We start from the raw sequence: 22,311 nt of genomic DNA on the forward strand, positions 1-22,311 counted from the left end.
TTGAATAACATTCACATGTTAGTTTTGCGGTTCACAGCGTAAGTTGTTGTTGGAGGAACATGTTTCTGTCTGGTCATAGCTCTTACACCACAGGTTGGGTTGTAACCTACTGAGATTAAAGGCAAATTGAAAAAAACTTGTCCAACAGCAACAATCCCAGCTGCCTTATAAATATAGTAATATGTGCTTTTTACTCATCTAACTACCAAGAGACCAAAGCAAGAGAGGTGGGAATTTTCATCTATAAAAGGAAAGCATTAATACTTCCTTTGTCTACCTTGTCTATTTAGACTGTATGTTCTTTGAGGCTGGGACTGTCTCTCACCATCTAGCACAATGGGGTCCTGATCAAAGTTGGGGCCTCCATGTGTAATTCAAATGATATGTGATAAAGTCAGAGCCAAAATGGCTCTGCCCCATTCAAACCTGGGCTAAAGGAAATAAATGTTTACTAAATAATTAAAGACAAAATCAGAAACTTGAAGGGGGGAAAAATCTTTCATTGCTGAGAGGATGGAAGAATAAATATAACAAAACAATTAGCTGATGGGGCCTTTTAAAAATTCTATAACTGATGGAAGAGAACATAGTTTAGGACTTGTTCTTTTCTCAGTAGAATTCATACAATTTCTGCAATGAAAGTGGATTGGCTATACTAGGTTTTACTGCCTGAAATATTTTACAGCACTTTATCCAAGAATGTGTATGTTCTGTGGTCTTGTTTTCCTGCCCCACGGCTAAATGGTTTCTCATGTTTGGAACTGTCAGAACCCAATGTGAGATGAATGGAAAACCTAACCTATGTAAATTAAGCCTCAGACGCCTGCCCCTACCAGACTGGCTGCAGACAGAAACCTTTGAAGTGAATATTAATATATTGTTTAAAAAATCTACCCTACAGAAAGAGATACTGCAGCATGCTTAACTTTGGGAGACAGGGAGAGAAAGGCTAAAGCGGGAATGTCAAACTCATAGCTGAAAAGCTGGATCTGGCCCCCTTAATGCATATATCCAGCCCCCAATAACCGATTCAGATTATACAAAATGAAAATTTCCACTACAATATTAATAAATATCTAGCCCTTATGGCTGCAGAGATAACCTTCTAAATGTGACACAGTCTAAAACAATATTTCTGAAACAATCTAAGAGAGGTGTGTTTTCCATATTAATCTCAATGGTGTGTTGACTCTGAAGCCTAACGGTGCCACTTCAGTGAATAGATTTTCAAATAACCAAGTGCACATATTTATATGAGTAATTTGTGCACTCAGCTACCCTGATTGAGCAACCCTCATAACTGCATATGCAGAGGAGCAAACAAACAAAGAACAGAAATAGCAATGGTTCTAAAAAGCATCCTGTATCATTTTCCCCTGACTGAGTGATGCTGAATGTAACAGTAACTTTACCAACTACAATAAAAGTTATTATATAAGGGCCATATTCTCTCTCCTTGATCTTTGCACAAACCTCGTGTTTTTATTGATGAATTTTTCCTCACAATACTCTGTGAAGGAAGGAACTATAGAGGGGTAACAGGGTGAAATTTAAGTGCTTGTGATATACAGGAGGTCAGACAAGATGATCTCTTGGTTCCTTCTGGCTTTAAACTCTTTGAATCTATGCATTTGTGGGAGACCCTTTGTGGATCAAGGACACAGGATATCCCTAACTCTATAGCCTTGGGTTACAGGCCATAACCACAAATTTATTTTGGGCATCTCAAGGTAACACATTTGACATGTCTATGCTGAAAAAGACCAACCTCAACCTAAACTTCTTCCAGATAGGTTGTCCTAGAAAAGAGAATCTGAACCATCAGCCTCTCTAAATCATTATGATCAACTTGAAAATTTAGACTTCCTGGGTACAAACAGAACCACAGATTTCAGATGTTTCTGTGTATATGTGTGTGTGTTTTTGTAAACGGGAAGAGGCTGTGCTGGAATGTAATATCTGCTATCCCCCAGGATCCCACAGAAGGAAGCTCTGACCCTCTTCCATTCTACACCCACCGTGAAAATACTTTTACTTGCTGAAACATCAGATGAAATTATCACGAGATTTCCAACAGCCATTTCTAGCCAATAATTGGTGTCTGAACATTTCTACCAAGAGAATCGATAGCTCTAAAATTGCCCTCCGGGATGGAAAGGATGTGGTGTCAGACTCCTACAGAGGAGATAACTTCCCTTAACAACTGCCGTTGTGCTAAGTACTGTCTCAGGAACACTCTGAATTGTCCCAAAGAGGTCTTTTCCAAGTTATTTTGAGAAGACTAATAAGAAAACTGAGGAATGGACTAGAGAAGCCTAAAATAATTGTTAAAGATTGATTTTATAAATACAGATGTCAAGCATGCTGGAAATTCGTGGCTCCATTAAAGAATCAAATCTCTCTGTGATCTGAGAACAAGTGGTAGCTATCCCTCCTGGACAGTCTGAAGAGAAGAAAAATATCAAACAACAAAAAAGAAGGTTTCAATATTTAAAGAGTGAGCGTGGTGCCGCAGGAGTTATAAACTTGGTAGATTCCTGTGGGAGAGAAAACAGGAGTCCAAAGTCACTGAGCGCTACAGTTTTTAATGGGAGTTGTGTGGCTAGCCCCTCCTTATCCATTTGCTTTGAAAATGGCTCTCTCCTTGTCAAACTATGTGACAGACTTCAGGGAGGTAATGGCAGTGAATAGGAGTGAAGGAATCTACTCCAGACACTTTATATCCAGCAGATGCCTCTATCAACTTATTAACAGAAGCAGGAAATATTTTACTTTCATTCACATAATTGCAGGCAATAATCCGTCCTCCCTTGCATCACTCCAAGTAGGTTCTCCTCATTTGCAGTGATAACAAATAGAGGCTATGTTTAAAACAATCTGTTTGGATTTATTAATAAAAATAATATGAAATAATGAGGTTATTTGAGTGTTAAACATTTAAAGTTGCCTAGAATTACATTACAGCAGGTAATAATTCCTCTCCCCACTATCCACCTTATTCCTGAACTCCCCACCACCACCAAAATAATAGGAAGAACAAAACAGCTCCAAATGAGTGTTGACAACTGAGCCTGCATTGTTGTGAAGAAAAGTACCAAGCAGAGTACACATATTCAAACACCAGAAACCGCAAGAGAAGAAGTATTTAAAAATAAATGTCAGCTTTCCCCCAGTTTAGTTTACAAAAGAAGCATTAAAAATGGCATTAGAATACCTTTGAACTTGTGAAAGACGGCCCATAGCTCAGCAATGTCAGTGGCAAAGGTTATGTCTGTGTCGAGGACAATGACTCGCTCGAGACTGGAAGGGAGAGTCTTTGTCAGAACCAGCTTCATCAACCCATAAATCCCAGAGTAGTGTTTGTTGGGGATCCAGGATACTTCCGACTAACGGGAAAAAAAGGAGTGGGGGAAGGAAGAGAAGGGGTGAAAAACAAGCTTCATTAGAGACATATTGTTTTATAGATACAAGTTTCCAAAATCTTCCTGACGCTAGTTCTTGCAATGGGGGAAGAACTACTATTGGGGGCCAGCTATAATAGAACCATATGGAGGCAGCCTTGAGCAGACATCTGAAATGCTGTTTTTAAGCCAACATCAGAAATGTACTAAAGTTTCTAAAAGCTTGAATCAAAAAGTAAGTTCTTTGAGGCCCCAGCTTCACTGAATATACTTAAAATTAAACCAGCCTTTCCAACCTTGTTGAATCCTTTTACGAGAAAGTGTGTGTGTCTTGGTAAAATTAAAATACACTTTTAATCCAAAACCCCAAGTGTATTTTACATTGCTTTCATTTTCAGACCAAAGCGAAACAATTCTGTTTGCCATTCCCAGAAACGACCAACTCTGAGAAGACAGAACAAATGCTTTTCCATCTCTTTATATTTAGCGGGGTTTGGAGGTCTTATGTTGGTCAACAGGTCCACATTTCAAAATGTTGGTCACTTGGGAACAATGGGACAAGAAACTGGTATAACCCTTTACTCTGAAAGCTGACAAAGGCCTTCCTACCAAATGTCATCTCACTCCAGTTCTTATCACTCCTAACTGCTGTCATGTGGCATCATACAGAACTGGTCAAAAATGAGGAGGAAAAGGATGGAATTTCAAAAATTTTCAACAAAAATTTGAAACTTTTTGACCAAAAATGGGACAAAATTCAAAGCCTTTCCACAAAGTCTCAGGTAATTTTTTCAAAAGTACCTAAAGTGACTTAGGAACCAAAATCTCATTTTTAAAAGTGAAAGACACTCAGGTTCCTAAGGTCTGGTGTATACTTAAAATATTGGTTGACCTACTTACACCACGTGGAGGTGGTATGTGAAAAAATTCAACACCGGAACACCATAGTTCAAATGATTTAAGCACTGATACAGACCTGGCTAGGGTGACAGAAGAATACTTCTGTTGACCTAGTTACCATCTCTTGGGGTACATTACCTGCATTGACAGAACAACTCTTTTCATCACTGTAGGAAGCATCTACACTGTTGTAGTCACCGTAGCGCTTATAGTGTAGACATAGTCAATGCATCTTTCAGGTTTTCAATAAGACATAGGTTCCTAAATGCCAAAAGCCACATTTGAAAATGGGACTTTGGCTCTTAAGTCACATGCTTTTGAAAATTTTACCTTAGTCTCATGTCTGATGTTCCTCCTGTCTAATGTCTTACAGAGCATTCACTAAGTCCTGAAGTCTTCACTCAGTTTTCACTCAAGCATGGCTCCCATTGCTTCAGTTAAAATTTTGACTGTGGGAGGCCTGGGCACGGATGGATTCAGAATTTGCCAGCATGCTAAGCGCTGAAGAAGTTAGCACCAGGCAGACATGTATAAAGCTCTCTCTTATTTCTAACAGTGATCAGGTTTATTTTATTGTTTCAGATCACTTCACTAGCACCTCTGAATTACTATCGGAGATATTTTTTGCATAGAAGAGCCAATTTCTCCTCCCCCTCGGAAAAACCTTTCCATTGCAAAACAAATGCCTGAACATGACTTGGAATTTGGATAAGTGGGAGAGGAAAGGCTAGGAATAGCTGCTTAGGCTGGACTGCTATAATGCATTTCTCTTCTAATATACAGTACAAGTTTGATTTACACTATAACTAGAGCTCTGCTGATATAAGATGACCTGCTCCATTCCCTTTAAAACAGAATATAGATGAAAGCTGTGCCCTATCAGTTTTCAGCACCACAGACAGACCTTTACACCCCTGTGCAGATGGCAGATACTGAAGCAACCTGTCCCATTAAAATTTTAGGCAGTAAGGTAAGAAATATCATCATATGGTCTCAAAACAAGTCCCAAAGTGAGTGAAATTTGAACAGTACTAAATGAAAATGAAGGTTTTTTTCTGAAGGGACCTCAGCCTAGCTTCTGTTTGTATGCATGAAACTTTATATGTGCAATCACTTGCATACACACTATTTTTTTAGCACTGTCACTTGCACACAGATGCAATCAAATGTACATGCACAAAACTCATTTGCTCTCACAAATAGGATTTACACGGTTATGCACTACCATTTGCACATGGAAGTGATAGTGCACAAAACACTCAGCGACGGATTCTGATCTTACCTTGGCATAAATCATCATAAGAAAAACTAGAGTAAGGGCCTTAGTGAGCAAGTCACTACAGATACACAAACACAAGCCATGTTGTAAAAAAACTGGCTTTAATAGTCCACTTCCTTACCTCATCTTTTCTCTCTTGCCATTGTCATATTGTGCATTACCAAGCTACAGTGCTTAGTAAAGAAATCTAGTTTCTTTCTTACCTAGACACACACATACAGTAGGTAATTTTGTAGGTATATAAATGAACCTTAAGTGTTTTTCAGAATTACTGTTTTTTGTTTTTGTTTTTTTACCAGGAAGAGCTGTGTAGAACCAAGAGATTAATTGGGATTCCAACCCTAAAATCAGACTTATACTCAAAACCATTTGTTGGGCCAGTTCTCTCCTCTGTATGGTGTCATGGGGAATGGACCATCACATGATGCTGTTGGTAAAGGAATATCCCCAACCCCAAATTTGGATTTTATCCTGGGTCCTGTGCCTGAAGCACCTGCCCAATCTGAACATGGGAACCAGCTCTCCACCTATACTAGTGGGATAAAAGGGTTAATGCAATTTTAAAGATTCAGGCTTGCTTTCATGAACATAATATCATCTATTCCGATGTTATTAATTTTAGATAGTATGTCCCTAGTCTAATTAGTGAAAATGCAATATTGCACTACAGTACCTCATAATATGCTTATGCAAATAAGACTAATACGGCAGGGGGTCAGAGGATTCATATATACGCAGAGACAAGCAGGGAAGGAAAAAGGTGGTGAGAATCACAAGTGTCACCTTCCAGGAGCTGCTAATTTCTTTGCATTCAGGATTCCACCCAATTTCTAATATTGCTGTCATGTGTCAATGTAGGGATGAGACTCTTTGCCTGGTAATTCGTTCAGATTTGGCACTGAGAAATGACAGTCCCACAGCACTGAAACCTATGCCATTTCGAAGGATCACTGAAAATGACATGAGTATTCCTCAGTCCAAGTGGTCCCTCAGAGCTGGTTCGGCATTTTACATTTATCCATTAAACTGGATATCCACAAGTATGACTTGGTAATTAATGATAAAGCTTGTGGGTGCAATGTATTTTTCTGATGTAGAGTTCTCTATGCCACAAATAGGAGTCCTGGATATCTCCACCAATTCCTCGTATTCACCTTTAACAAGGTCACCAAACTGCTCCTAAAAACTGGATGAGATTCCCTCTGACACCATCAGAGCTATTTCTGGGATGAGCGGCATAATTTGCTCATGGCTTCACCATCCACGAGTAATGTGTCCATTCCAAATTTGTGCCAAGACCACCTCTTTATATTGCACAACACAATCATGTATTCTTTCTCTCTGTATGTTTTATATATTCACATGGAAAAAACATTAATTAGAACATAAAGGTTGCAAAGACAAGCACTTAAAAGTTAAGGACAGAATTAAAGTTAAGTAAGGTTTCCTGGCCACAGATTCTTGTAAAATTCTGCAACCTACAAGACATCCCCTACATTTCAGATAACGTGTGACAAAAATAGACTCTTTTATTTGTACAAATATTTTGCTGCAGATTACAAATCACCTTGACTTTTAACATCACAAAAAATGACCCAGTTACATTATGTTTGAGAATCATTTTACCTTACATGTAGTATCAGTCAGTTCCATAGCAACCAATATCCCCAGAAGATACAGAACAAGTAGGAAAGCAGGGGGACTGTAAAAGACGTGACTGAAAGGGAGGTGGTGATATATTCTGTAAATTATACAGTTACCAACTAAGAGGATGCTAGGAATTATAGAATCATAGAAATGTAAGACTGGAAGGTACCTTGAGAGGTCAACTGGTCCAGCCCCCTGCACAAAGGTAGGGCCAATTATACCTAGACCATCTCTGACAAGTGTTTGTGTAACATATTCTTAAAAACCTTCAATTACAGGAATTCCACAACCTCCCTTGGAAAAAACAATGAGGAGTCCTTGTGGCACCTTAGAGACTAACAAATTTATTTGGGCATAAGCTTTCATGGGCTAAAACCCACTTCATCAGATGCATGGAGTGGAAAATACAGTAGCAGGTATATATACACAGTACATGACAAGATGGGAGTTGCCTTACCAAATGGGGGGTCAGTGCTAACGAGGCAATTCAATTAAAGTAGGCTATTTTCAACAGTAGAATACCAAGGGAGGAAAAATCTTTTTTGTAGTGGTAATGAGGGTGGCCCATTTCAAACAGTTGACAAGAAGGTGTGAGTAACAATAGAGGGAAATTAATACGTGTCTCTAAGGTGCCATAAGGACTCCTCATTGTTTTTGCTGATACAGACTAACACGGCTACCACTCTGAAACCTCCCTTGGAAACTTATTCCAGTACTTAACTATCCCTATTGTTGGAAAGTTATTCCTATTATTTAACCTAAACCTCCCTTGTTGCAGATTAAAACAATTACTACTATAATTACTACTATAACCTTCAGTGGACTTGGAGGACAAATGATTACCGTCCTCTTTATAACAGCCCTTAACATACTTGGAAGAATTATCAAGTCCACCCTCTTATTTTTGTAGCTCTCCTCTTGACTCTCTCCTATTTGTCCACATCTTTCTTAAAGTGTGAGACCCAGACCTGGAGATAGCACTCTAGTTGAGGACTCACTAGTGCCCAGTAGAATGGGACAATTATTTATTCAGTACCACTGTTAATACACTCCAGAAAGATAGTAGCCTTTTTAGCAACCGCATCACATTGTTGACTCATCTTCAATTTGTGATCCACCATAACCCCCAGATCTTTTTCAGCAGTATTACTACCTAGCCCGTATTCCCAATTTTGTAATTGGGAGTTTGATTTTTCCTTCCTAAGTGTAGTACTTTTCATTTGTCCTTATTGAATATCATCTTGTTGATTTCAGACCAATTCTCCAATACGTCAAGGTTGTTTTGAATTCTAATCCTGTCCTCCAAAGTGCTTATAATCCCTTCCATCTTTGAGTCATCTTTACATTTTATAAGCATATTCTGCACTCCATTATCCAAGTTGTTAATGAATATATTGAACTGTACGAGATGCAAGACAGACTCTTGAGGAACCCCACTAGATAAGTCCCCCCACTTTGACAGCAAACCATTGATAATTAATCTTTGATTACATCTTTTAACCAGTTATGCATCCACTTTATAGTAATTTCATCCAGACCATATTTCCCTAATTTGTTTATGAGAATGATGTGTGGGACTGTGTGAAAATCCTTACTAAAACCAAGATATGGCTATCACCTCTGCACCTTTCCCCCCATCCTCTAGGTCAGTAATCCTGTCAAAGAAGGAAATTAGGTTAATTTGGTATGTTTGGCACTTGACAAATGCATACTGGCTATGATTTATAACCCTATTATCCTAGTGGCTTACAAACTGACTGTTAAATAATTTGTTCCAGTATTCTTCCAGGTTAGGCTGACTGTCTATAATTCCCCAGATCGTCTTTCTCCCTGCCCTCCTTCTAATGACAGGTCCTATGTCCTCCATGAATTCTCAAAGATAATGTTAGATGGGGTGGGATCTGAGTTATCCAGGAAAGAATTTTCTGTAGTATCTGGCTGGTGAATCTTGCCCATGTGCTCAGGGTTTAGCTGATCACCATATTTGGGGTCGGGAAGGAATTTTCCTCCAGGGCAGATTGGAAGAGGCCCTGGAGGTTTTTCGCCTTCCTCTGTAGCATGGGGCACGGGTCACTTGCTGGAGGATTCTCTGCTCCTTGAAGTCTTTAGACCACAATTTGAGGACTTCAATAGCTCAGACATAGGTGAGAGGTTTTTCGCAGGAGTGGGTGGGTGAAATTCTGTGGCCTGCGTTGTGCAGGAGGTCAGACTAGATGATCATAATGGTCCCTTCTGACCTTAGTATCTATGAATCTATGAATGGTTCTGAGATTGTTTCACATGGTTCTGTAAATACCCTAGGTTGCATTTCATCAGGCCCTGCAAACCTGAATACATCTAACTTATCAAAATAGTCTGTAACCTGTTCTTTCCCTATTTTGACTTGCAGTTCTTGCTCACTGTTAATGTTAATTATATTAAGTATCTGGTCATAATTAACCTTTTTAGTGAAGACTGAAGCAAAATATACCTCAGCCTTCTTGATGTTGTCTGTTATTAGCTCTCCTTCCCCACTAAATAGTAGGTCTACATTTTCCTTCATTTATTATGTCCCTTCCCAGGTAAATTTGTTTTGTGCCTTAGCTTTTCTGATTTTGTGCCTACATGCTTGTGTTATCTCTTGTACTCATCTTTGTGCAATTTGACCATATTTCCACTATTTGTAGAATTCTTTTTTTTTATTTTCAGGTAATGAAAGAGCACCTGATGGAGCCATATTGACCTCTTACTATTCCTCTTAGCTTTCCTTTGCATCAGGATAGTTTGCAGTTGCACCTTTAATATGATTTTGTATAGAAACTGCGAGCTCTCCTGAACTCCTTTTTTTCCTAAGATTTTCTTCCCATGGGAGGTTACCTACCAGTTCTCTGAGTTTGTAAAAGTCGTCGTCTTCTTTTTTTTTTTTTAAGTCCATTGTCCTTATTCTATTGCTCCCACTCCCTCCTTTCCTTAAAATCATCAAATCTATCATTTCATGATCGCTTTCAGCCAGATTGCCTTCAACCTTCAGAATGACAATCAAGGAAGGGCAGGAGCAATGTAAAAACAAGATTCTCCAGCAGTAGGAACAATGGTCAGTGTGTCTAGGTCTAGGAATATAGACCCACATTAGATCTGAGAGAACTATGGCTCTAAATTGAGTTTGGATATTAGCATGAGGAATAGGATGAAAGCATGTGACCAAATGGAAAAAAAATCATGAGAAAGGAGGATTGTTTGGGTTAAACTTGTAGTGACCCTTGAAATACCAGTGTTATCTTATTTAAGGTTTGGGTTGGGAAAACATGGCTAACTGGGTACCAGGTGCAGTAAATAATTAGTTATACACCTCTACCCCGATATTACGTGACCTGATAGAACACGAATTCGGATATAACGCGGTAAAGCAGCACTCTGGGGGGCGGGGCTGCGCGCTTCAGCGGATCAACATGTCTGGCTCCGACACGATGCTCTGAGTGGTGTGTAAAGGGTGCCGGGCCGGGGCCGAGGGGTTGGATAAGGGGCAGAGGATCTTGGGGGGCAGTCAGGGGACAGGGAGGGTTGGATGATTTGGAGGTTCTGGGAGCGGGGCAGTCGGGGGACAGGGGCATGGGAGTCCCGGGGGGGCTTGTCAGGGGGCGGGGGTGTGGATAGGGGTCGGGGCAGTCAGGAGACAGAGAGCAGGGGGGTTGGGTAGGGGGTGGGGTTCTGGGGGTGATTAGGGATGGGGGGGGTTTCTGGAGGGGGCGGTCAGGAGACAAGGAGCAGGTGGGCTTAGATAGGGGGTGGGGTCTTGCGAGGGGTGGTTGGGGCGGGGGTCTCTGGAGTGGGTGGTCAGGGGACAAGGAGCAGGTGGGCTTAGATAGGGGGTGGGGTCTTGTGAGGGGTGGTTGGGGCGGGGGTCTCTGGAGTGGGTGGTTAGGGGACAAGAAGCGGGGGGGTTGCATGGGTGGGGGGTTCTGAGGGGTCAGTCAGGGGTCAGAAAGTGACTATTAATAACGGAAATGCTTGAGGCCAAAGCAAGTTCGATATAACGCGGTTTCACCTATAACGCAGTAAGATTTTTTGGCTCCCGAGGACCGCATTATATCGGGGTAGAGAAGTATAAACTTGTTTTGAAAAGAACTGCTTAATCCAGTAACTAGAGGAAAAATATGACAAACTGAGATAAGAAGAAAACCTTGAAGGGAACAAGGTTCAGCCCTAAAGTCACTCATCTAGGTTTAGCAAAGGTCCGATAAACAGCAGTGACATCACTTGTTTGTTATAGTATATGAAAAGCAAGGTTGTTCATGGGTTTCTTTTTCAGAGCTTTCCCTTACACCTCTGGAATCACACTATGACAGGAAGGTGTCGCCAGGGCCTCTACCTGTTGTTAAGTATTTTGGCCAGTTCTTATAACTGTATTGTTGCTAGGGTATAGAATATAGGCATATATACTTGTATTTTGTTTGTAACCAACACCAAGTGGCCTTTGGGCTGGTAAAGGAGCGATGAATTGGGGTAAACATGAATAAAATTATTAGGAAAATTATTTCCAATACAGTGCTAGTGTAAACTGTTGCCTCAAAAGCATGTTTAACCACGTTGAGACCATATCTGAAAAAAGAAGGTGGATGAAACATCATGCCAACAGACATCCTGTCTCCCCCACTGCTCCCACTGTTGCAAAATGTTAAGCAAATAAGCCTAATGTAGACCACAAGGCCTCAGAATAAAATAAGCCCCATTTGCAAATCTGCAGGGTCCTCTCTGTTAATTCAGGACAGCTGCTATTTCAGAGAGAGTCACACACATGGAGCTGTCACATTTTTTCTTCCACAAAGATGCTTGAGTCTGGTTTTGTACACTCTAGATCAACATTCACAATAGCTCTCCCAAAGCTAAACCTTGTGCTGTGCCAGCTCAGAGAACTATAGCAATCATTTTAAAAAATGGTTACTCTCCCACCTCACCCCCTCAAAGATAGCTGACAGAAGAGATTCCCTGCGGATTTTTCCTCATGGATATTGATTACCCTCTAGTTCTAAATGAAGTATCTAAATGAGCATGAGAGGCAGGAAGCACATAGCCCTAGTAATCTGCAGACATTCTGCACTCATTAAGGAAAGCACCTGCTTAAGTCCCACTGGGTTCAATGAAACTTAAACACATGCTTACACACCCTTCTCAAGAGGGATGCTTTCCTGAATCAGGGTGTTTAAGCAGGATTGTAAATGCTACTTTTGAGGCGCTTGGATAGGGCCGAGCTATGAGGGGAGGAGCCAAATTGAGGGTCACAAAGCAGCCTCTGACTGGCTTTCCAGTAAGAGAGGAAAGAGGGGACCTGGTGCAGTAGGGGAGGGAAGAGCTCTCTAGTCAATGGGGGGGGGGATGGGACGAGAGAAGCAGCAGAGAACCAGAAAAAGCTCCTCCCCCTTCTAGAACATTCTTACTTCTGCTGCTGTGAAGGCCAAGGGAGGACTGGGAATAGCTCCCTAGTTGAAAAGCTCCCAACAGGCCCTGATACAGGTGGCTGGGAACAGAATAAATTGGGGACACTACCCACATCTTGACTACCAGAGGAATGGGGGCACCGACCAAGGGGAGAGGACAAAGAAAATAAGGGCAGGTCCCAGTTAGAGAGGGTTACAGTGTTATTGTGGATTAGGATAGAGGTCCCAACTAAGAAAGGAAAAAAGGGCAGGTTGTAGGTACACTGTGAAATTGTCTAGCAGCATGGGACCCAATTTAAAAACTGTTTGAAGGCCCATCCAAATATCAGTATACTCCTGATTGTAAGTGTTTAAAACTTCCCAGTGCTAAGGGTCATGAATTCTTCTGGATCCCTCTTACATATTAAGAGAGTGCGTCAACTGTGATCTCACAATACTAGCTTCTCACTTCTCCCCTTTGGTATATCGCTATCTATATAAAGAAAACAGAGCAGTTTTCACACAGTAAGGTAAAACATGAAAAGACAGACTTTATTTATGAAGTCTAACACTAGTGTTGGTTTCGATGTAAGCGTCCTAGGGAAAGGAAATTGAACTAGGATTTGAAGAACAAGAAGACGAGAATTACTGTACAAGCTAACACTCAAGAACACATAGGAATGTCAAACCAAAATTATGCTGAGCTGCACAGATTTCTCTTGGAGCGTTGGAGATGTAGCTTCAGCTGCCAAACCTGCAACCTGTTCTGTTATTTATTACCGGGTAAAGAGGGGGATATAACTGTGCCCGCAAGCAAAGCACTCACCTCTTCAGCCAACTGACCAGATGAGCCTGTGATGTTGATTCCTCTCCAAGCAATGCCTCTGCCCAAATAACCATAGCCAATTGCTATTTCCCTTGGGAGAACTTCTAGAATATGCAGTCTGTGTCTAGAATCCTGTGTATCCTTTGAGTTTCCTTGGCAACCAGAATGTAGCCCATATAGCAGGCTCTGGCACATGTCCATTAAACTTCACACAGTAAACTACAATTTTTTAAAATGTTATTTAATGTAAATTCTTCCCTACGTCACTTATAAAGGGGCTATGCTAGAGTATCTATGGCAGTACACAAAGAGCTTCCTGTGTACTGTTACAAAGCTTGAAAGTTTTGGCCAATGGAGAGTTTTCAATGCTTGCTCAGCCCTCAACACTTTATACTAGAAAAATGAAGGCTTTGATCTTCATTTATTTTCTCAGTGTATTCTGTGAGTAAGGCTACGAGTCAGTCATGGATTCTGTGATTTTAGGTGACCTCCACAAATTCAGCCCCGTGGTGCTGGGGCTTGGGCTTCAACAAATCCATGAATTATTGTTTATTGTCCATATCCTGCCTGTGACTTTTAATATAAATACCCATGACAAAATCTTAGCCTTAACCGTAAGCCAAGAGCATTTCTAGGTGCATGAATAATACAATTTTAAATCTCTCTCAGTAAATAAAAAGCCAATGTCACCAAAAAATTTCCCAGCCCCCAAAAAGTGGAAAATAATAAAAAAAAAAGCTCTCAAATTTCTTCCTCTGAAGAAAAAGACCGACTATAAAAACTTTGCAACATGGCTGAAGGTCAAACTCAGGCTCCGACAGGCTGCAGTGGAAAACAAATTCTAGAACTCTCCACTGAATATGCCCTGCCCTAGCAGCACTACGCCTAAGGACTGTCAGATCAAGTATCACAGATAATCTCAACTGCCAGATTGGGATGTAAGGAAGGAACTGATCCCCATTCAGGACACGCTGATCAAGATTTTCAAAAATGGGAGTGTGAATTGAAGCTCCTGAGTCCATTTGTAGGCACCTAATAAGTAAATAGCCTGAATTTCAAAAGTGCCAAGTGTCCAGCAACTCCCGTTGACTTCAACAGATGTTCAGTGTTTTTGAAATTCAGGCTACTTACTTAGATGCTTATACATAGATATAAAAGCCTAACTTTACATACTTGTTTTTGAAAATCGTGGCCACTGATCACAAGACTCAAAGGGTTTTTTTTTTTTTTTTATGAGTCAAAACCACTATCATGAATTGCACTCAGAAATGAACTGCACTGCACTCGATGGAGCAGAGGTGCCACTCAAAGTGACAAGTGTTGCTAAGTAAACAAACACCCACATTCTTTGCCAGCTGAAGTAGCCCATGAAGAGTAACTCCATCTACATATGCCTTAGGAAATGCTACTGGAAATTCTGATGAGAGTCAAACTATTACAGTAGAGTAGTTCCATTAAACAAAACTACATTTGCTCAGTCTGACAGATATCTTGCTGCAGAAAGTAGATAATTGTGTCCACACCTGTTTGGATTACACTATTGATAGCTCTGTTGCTGCTGTGCACAGAAATATATATATTTACCAATTGGGGCTCTGGCAGCCAACCTGTATTTAGCACAGGGCTGTTAGAGCTGTGGTTATCACACTGCTATTAAATTGGAGGAAAATACTGTTTGGTTTTTAGTGATCATCAATTTACTCAGCAGGGTCGGAAAACAACTTGAAATAGCAACACAAAGCTTAAAATGAAGGACGGGGGGTGGGGGGGGGAACAAAATCTAATGGTTAACCCTGGATGAGGATGTTTCTTTATGTAATTAACAGAGAAAGCTGGGCCATTTTCCTAATCACAGTGTTTTTAAATTCACATAGGGAGAAGCAGTTCGTTCTGCATTGAATTTTTCCCATGCCCCTCCTCAGACCCATGAAAACATACCTTGTACTCGTGGTACTAATACAGATCAAGGCTGGCTCCACAACAGTCTCTCCTTCCCTACCACAACAGCCCTCTGAGGTGGGGATTTGTTTTTTTGGGGAGAGAGTGGGGGTGGTGGAGGGCTGATCTGACTCCCACTATAAAATTCCTATTTCCTTCAAGGGGAGAAGGAATCAAGAACAAGACCGTTGTCAAAACTGGGTTAATTTAGTATTTGTTAATAGACAAGGTTTGGAGTGGGAAGGTGAGAATTCGGTATGAGTGAAATTCATGCCTGTCTTTTCAAGTAAATTTAAAAATATGTTAAAAACCAGGAAAAGAAAAACCCGCTGAGAGATCAAATTCTGTATGAGTGAAGAGCAAAGAATGAAAAATATGATTATTGCTAATAACAATTTCACCAGGACAAGTGCCAGTATGACTCTCTTTGCAAGTCACCTCTGAAAATGCAGTGCCTTTGCTTAGTCCTTGTAGTATATTCAGCAAACATTAACAAAAGGTCATGTTTTAATTTTAAATCCTATAACTTTAACCTTGAATCTGTTTTTCCCCCCTGGATGATTCACAGGCAGCGATTATATTGATATTCCCCCCCATAACAGGTCCTTACTATTTATATGAATGGTTGTCAAGGAAACTAGGTGCCGAGGAAAGCTGTATAACTTGTCTAGATTTAGAATTTCTTGTGCATGAGAGCCCCATACAAAAAACAGAAAAATAAATGTCCCTGAAAAACAACCTCAGGAATATCTGGCTTTCTGCAATTTTATTATTTTATAATTACTTTATTTTATTTATGTTGGGTTTTTTGTTATGACTCAGCATAAAGTTTGGTGACCTTAACAGAATTCTGACTTATCTCCTGCTTTGGGAACAGATAATATCTCCCATACACATATGCAACAAATCTGGATGTAACTAGTGATAGGCAAAACATTGGGATAAAAGTGGATGATTATCTGAATCTTTGGGGGATGGGTAATGTAGATAAACTGCAGATACCATACAGCAAGATACAACTGGAAATATTATTAGTAGTGTTTAATAGTATTAAATAACCAACAGCACTATGCAGCAAACAGAAATAAATAACTGCAAATTAATTCTCAGCTATTTGCAACATAAGGCAGCCTTACTGAAGTCTGGTTTTCCCTCATCTCCAAATCTTTCCCCAGTACACAGAAATCAGATAAGCGAGGAAGAAAACTTGACTCAAGAATAGCTTTTCAGCACTGGCTTCTTTAGTAACAATATAAAGCAGGTCTACAGTGGGCCATGGGAAAGTATGTACCCAACTTGCTTTAAATGTGCATAAAATTGCATATGGTCACCATAAAATAAAACAGTTTTTTTCCCCTTTCCCCATCTGCAGTAGGGAGATAGCAGGCCCCACAGCATCTTCAGAGGGTTGGTAACAATGTTCTAATCTCCCTCATGTCTTCTACAGGAGCCATCTCCTTCCTCTCAGGTCTCCATCCTGCTTTCTACTTCTACTTCCTAATTTCCTCCCTCCAAACCTAAAAGTCCCTATCTGGTTCTCTCCCCTTCTACCTCTCACTTGCTTTCTTTCGGTCTCTCTCCCACCCCCTGAGGTTCTTATCTCCCAGAGATCTCTTGCTCTGTCCAAAGCTTGAGTAACCCCTTTGTTCTTCTCCACTTCTCAGTGGAAGATCACTAATGCCCAAGTTTGGGGAGATGGAAAGGAGCGGCTAGTCACTTTTATCTGGTGCTGTACTACTACTACTTCCTGACCGCTCAGTCCCAACATGACGAGACAGTCGGCTGGAGATGGAGGAGGTAAGAATTGTAGCGAGTATCCCGAGAGGCCAGACAGAGCAGTGTGATTTGCCAACCTCCCTCTCCTAGTTGTCCGGGCATATCTGAGCATGTGGCTGTATTTTAAAGAAGCCTTATTGAGAGCGCAGGAACAAACCATCCTGATGTGCAGAAAGAATAGCAAATATGGCAGGCGACCAGCTTGGCTCAACAGAGAAACCTTCGGTGAGCTTTAACAAAAAAAGGAAGCTTACAAGAAATGAAAATTTGGACAGATGACTAGGGAGGAGTATAAAAATATTGCTCGAGCATGCAGGGGTGTAATCAGGAAGGCCAAAGCACAATTGGGAGTTGCAGCTGGCAAGGGATGTGAAGAGTAACAAGAAAGGTTTCTACAGGTATGTTTGCAACAAGAAGGTGGTCAGGGAAAGTGTGGGACCCTTACTAAAGGGGGGAGGCAACCTAATGACAGATGATGTGGAAAAAGCTGAAGTACTCAATGCTATTTTTGCTTCGGTCTTCACAGACAAGGTCAGCTCCCAAATTGCTGAACTGGGCAGCACAGTATAGGGAAGAGGTGAGCACCCATCAGTGATGAAAGAACAGGTTAACGACTATTTAGAAAAGCTGGACATGCACAAGTCCCTGGGGCCGGATGCAATGCACCCAAGGGTGCTGAGGGAGTTGGCTGATGTGATTGCAGAGCCATTGGCCATTATCTTTGAAAACTCGTGGTGATCGGGGGAGGTCCCGGACGAATGGAAAAAGGCAAATACAGTGCCCATCTTTTAAAAAGGGAAGAAGGAGAATCCGGGAACTACAGATCTCTCAGCCTCACCACAGTCCCCAGAAAAATCATGGAGCAGGTCCTCAAGAAATCCATTTTGAAGCACTTGGAGGAGAGGAAGGTGACTGGGAAAAGTCAATATGGATTCACCAAGGGCAAGTCATGCCTGACCAACCTGATTGCCTTCTATGGTGAGATAACTGGCTCTGTGGATATGGGGAAAGCGGTGGATGTGATATACCTTGATTTTAGCAAAGCTTTTCATATGGTCTCCCACAGTATTCTTGCCAGCAAGTTAAAGTAGTATTAAGGTGGACAGAAAGCTAGCTAGATCGCTGGGCTCAATGGGTAGTGATCAACGGCTCGATGTCTAGTTGGCAGCCGGTATCAAGCAGAGTGCCCCAGGGGTCAGTCCTGGGGCCAGTTTTGTTCAACATCTTCATTCATGATCTAGATGATGGGATGGATTACACCCTCAGCAACTTCGTGGATGACACTAAGTTGGGGGAAGAGGTAGATACGCTAGAGGGTAGGGTTAGGATCCAGAGTGACCTACACAATAGGAGGATTAGGCCAAAAGAAATCTGATGAGGTTCAACAAGGACAAGTGCAGAGTCCTGCATTTGGGATAGAAGAATCCCATGCACTGCTACAGGCTGGGGACTGACTGGCTAAGCGGCAGCTTTGCAGAAAAGTACCTGGGAATTACACAGTGGACAAGAAGCTGGATATGAGTCAACAGTATGCCCTTGTTGCCAAGAAGGCTAATGGCACATTGCTCCTACTAATGCAGCCCACTGCCAGCAGATCAAGGGAAGTGATTATTCCCCTCTATTTGGCACTGGTGAGGCCAAATCTGGAATACTGCATACAGTTTTGGGTCCCCCACTACAGAAAGGATGTGGACAAATTGGAGAGTGTCCAGTGGAGGGCAACAAAAATGATTAGGGGGCTGGGGCACATGACTTATGAGGAGAAACTGAGGGAATTGGGGATATTTAGTCTGCAGAAGAGAAGAGTGAGGGGGGTATTTGATAGCAGCCTTCAACTACCTAAAGGGGGGGCTTTCCAAAGAGGATGGAGCTCGGCTGTTCTCAGGGGTGGCAGATGACAGAATGAGGAGCAATGGTCTTAAGTTGCAGTGGGGGAGAGCTAGGATGGATATTAGGAAAAACTATTTCACTAGGAGGGTGGTGAAGCACTGGAATGGGTTACCTAGGGAGATGGTGGAATCTCCATCCTTTGAGGTTTTTAAGGCCTGGTCTGACAAAGCCCTGGCTGGGATGATTTAGTTGGGGTTGGTCCTGCTTTGAGCAGGGGGTTGGTCTGGATGACCTCCTGCGATCTCTTCCAACCCTAATCTTCTATGATTCTTTGACTCCCACAGCAGGCTGGAGATGAAGGCTGCAAACCACCATTTTTTCTAGCAGTCAACCAGGAAAAGCAGAGACATGGGAGAAGGATTAGAAAAACCTGAGCATCTCACCAAAAGCTGTAGGTAAGACAGAGCTGGCTAAAGTTTGGCCTGGCATCAAACAAAATCCACGGCTGCCCTCTCCCTTCATCTCCATATAAAGAAAAGACAGCTCAATTGCATACGATAACTGACAGCGAGCGCAAACCAGCAGTTTGTTCTAATCCATCAAGGAAGATTAAAAATCTATGAAAATATAACTGTAGGCTGTTCTATGTTTTTAAGTATTGTGACAGGGTTGGGCCAGATGGCTACAGGAGAGTGATAGAAAGCAGATATATTAGCCCCAGGCTAAGTAGGTCCCTTTTCCCTGGGTAAGGTAACAGGGAAGGTTCCAGAACAATCAGGAACCTTCTGGAGTCCATTAAGACAGGCTGATTAGAACACCTGCAGCCAATCAAGAAGCTGCTAGAATCAATTAAGGCAGGCTAATCAGGGCACCTGGGTTTAAAAAGGAGCTCACTTCAGTTTGTGGTGTGCGTGTGAGGAGCTGGGAGCAAGAGGCACTCGGAGCTGACAGTGAGAACGCAGACTGTTAGAGGATTGAGGAGTACAAGCATTATCAGACACCAGGAGGAAGGTCCTATGGTGAGAATAAAGAAGGTGTTTGGAGGAGGCCATGGGGAAGTAACCCAGGAAGTTGTAGCTGTCGTACAGCTGTTCCAGGAGGCACTCTAAACAGCTGCATTCCACAGGGCTCTGGGCTGGAACCCGGAGTAGAGGGCAGGCCCGGGTTCCCCCCAAACCTCCCAACTCCTGGTCAGACACAGGAGGAGTTGACCTGGACTGTGGGTTCACGAAAACGGCCAAACTGAGGGCTGCCGTGAATCTCCGAGGCAAGCAAATCCGCCAATAAGCGCAAGGCCCACCAAGGCAGAGGAGGAACTTTGTCACAGTCTGCAAATACATGTTTATTAGCTGCAGCCATCAGAGGTCTGGCAAGCTTCCAAGCAATTCTTGGGGTCAAAGTGTGGAGCCATCCAATCTACATTTTGCATGGTGTCAAGATATAAACTGATATGTCGCCCGGGTCCACTGACCAGAATAAAGCACAATACGCTCTCCTCTATAATTGCACATTATTTATTATTCAAGGTCAAGAATACAATCAATCAGTCGTAAAAAAATTATAGTTGAAGTGGGAGCTTTTGCTTTAGTGGATTTTTGGGCAAAAGTCTCATGAGCCTATTTTAGGGTGATAAAAGTGGGTAAAATAGCCTTACCTGAAATTAGTGGTGTTAGCCAAGAGATGCCTGTCATAGAAGTGACCGTCTAAAATAATAGCTAGCATGTGATTTTTTCCCTTTTAATATGGGACACTCTAGTTGTGTGTGTCTCGTACAGGACAGAATATAGTGTGATGCAACTGGTAAGTGGTGCAGAAGAAACTGCTTTAAGGGAGAAGGTGCTCATACGGAGCCAATGCCAGATTGATGACACCATGATAACTCTGATGGAATGATCAAATAGATAAGTAATTTGTCTTTATCTTTATTCAGAAGGTAAATATCTCAGAAGGTAATTATCTCAGATTTTTACCCACCCCCGCCTCTTTACTTTTAGTTTTTTGCTCTCAGAACATAACTAGAGGGACTTCAAAAGCTCAAAATTCAGTATCAGTAACATCTCAACAGCAGGTGGCACACACTTACCTGCTGGTGAGGAATAAACGACTTATTCCGTTAGGAACCACCAGTTCCTTTATTTTCAGCAAAAGCAAAGTATTAGCAGAAAAATAAATCATTCCCATCACTGCAGGAATAGAGGACAGGTGAGTGGGGAATCTATTACATTGCAATTACTTCTCTAAGAGCTCAAGAATTACAGGGAGGAATTTTATTTTTTCCAACATTAACTATGATAATAGATTCTCATTCTTGGAAACTAAAAGCTCCAGGAATGCAGTCTGGGGAAAAACACACTGACAATGAATAAAACTTATTATAGTTATGAGCAAGCAACATTAACAATAACCCAAAGAGGCATTGAATGTAATGGTACAGAAATGTATTATTTTTTGTTTTCAACAGAAAGAGACAAGATCTCTCTCAAACAATACAAAACTAACTAGAGGAACATTCTGAAAAAAATTAATACATAATGGGGGTAAGAGAGAAGAGCTCCTCCAAACCAAGAAACAACAAGCTGGATCCTAACTATGACAATTCACAGCAGTTGAGGATCAGGCCCAGATTCTGTAATAATGGCAGGGCAAATATAATTTCAGATTGCAACAAAGTCCCAGGAGTGATGTTTTGATAAAGCATTTAAAAGGAAAACTCCAAATGTCTGCCTGCAAATATCCTGGATAGTAACTGATCTGGGGCTGGCTAGGATCATTGGCATCACTCTGAATAAATGTACCTTAGCACAGTATTGTATTTTATCCCTACGTAAGGGGTAACAAATGAGAAATGCAGTCAGATAGACATCAAGATATAGTTCTTAAAGAGTCAGGTAAAACAATAAAACTGGATAGATATTCTAATGGCTTTTACCTTCTCTAGACAGAAGCTAAAGGGTCCATTCAGTTGTGGAAAAGAGTCGCACGAGAAAAGCCAAAAAGCACATGGGATGAACAACAGATTATAATACACTACATTGAAATTTCATCACCAGTTTTGGAGGAGTGAGTCCTATGCACCATCTTGTCCTTGTGAAACTTACTGTAGATGGAACAACCATTTGAGTTTGAAGCCTGTTTGCTGTGAAAACTGATGTCATTGCCACTAGTAATAAAACTTCACGTTAGGAACTCAAGCTCCCTGATATCAAGTGGCTCAAAAGAAAGCTTTGTCAGCATGGCAAAAACTATATTTATGGGGTGGCCCTTAAATAATAGGCTTCTCATGAACTTCAGCATAAAGCATGTACGCAAATCCAAAGTTAG

General features: G+C 41.5%; 1 protein-coding gene across 5 annotated transcripts in view; it reads right to left on the minus strand.

The window, feature by feature from the left end:
• The window catches only part of LARGE1 (LARGE xylosyl- and glucuronyltransferase 1), a 367,428-nt gene that overhangs the window by 151,460 nt on the left and 193,657 nt on the right, over positions 1-22,311 (minus strand). For all 5 annotated transcript variants that reach the window (XM_073324696.1, XM_073324688.1, XM_073324713.1 and 2 more), the window contains exon 6: positions 3,215-3,386. In XM_073324696.1, coding sequence (XP_073180797.1) covers positions 3,215-3,386 — 172 coding nt within the window. The remainder of the gene's footprint in view (positions 1-3,214; positions 3,387-22,311) is intronic.

Source organism: Lepidochelys kempii, chromosome 1 (genome assembly GCF_965140265.1).
Source record: "Lepidochelys kempii isolate rLepKem1 chromosome 1, rLepKem1.hap2, whole genome shotgun sequence".
Taxonomy (NCBI): Eukaryota; Metazoa; Chordata; order Testudines; family Cheloniidae; genus Lepidochelys; species Lepidochelys kempii.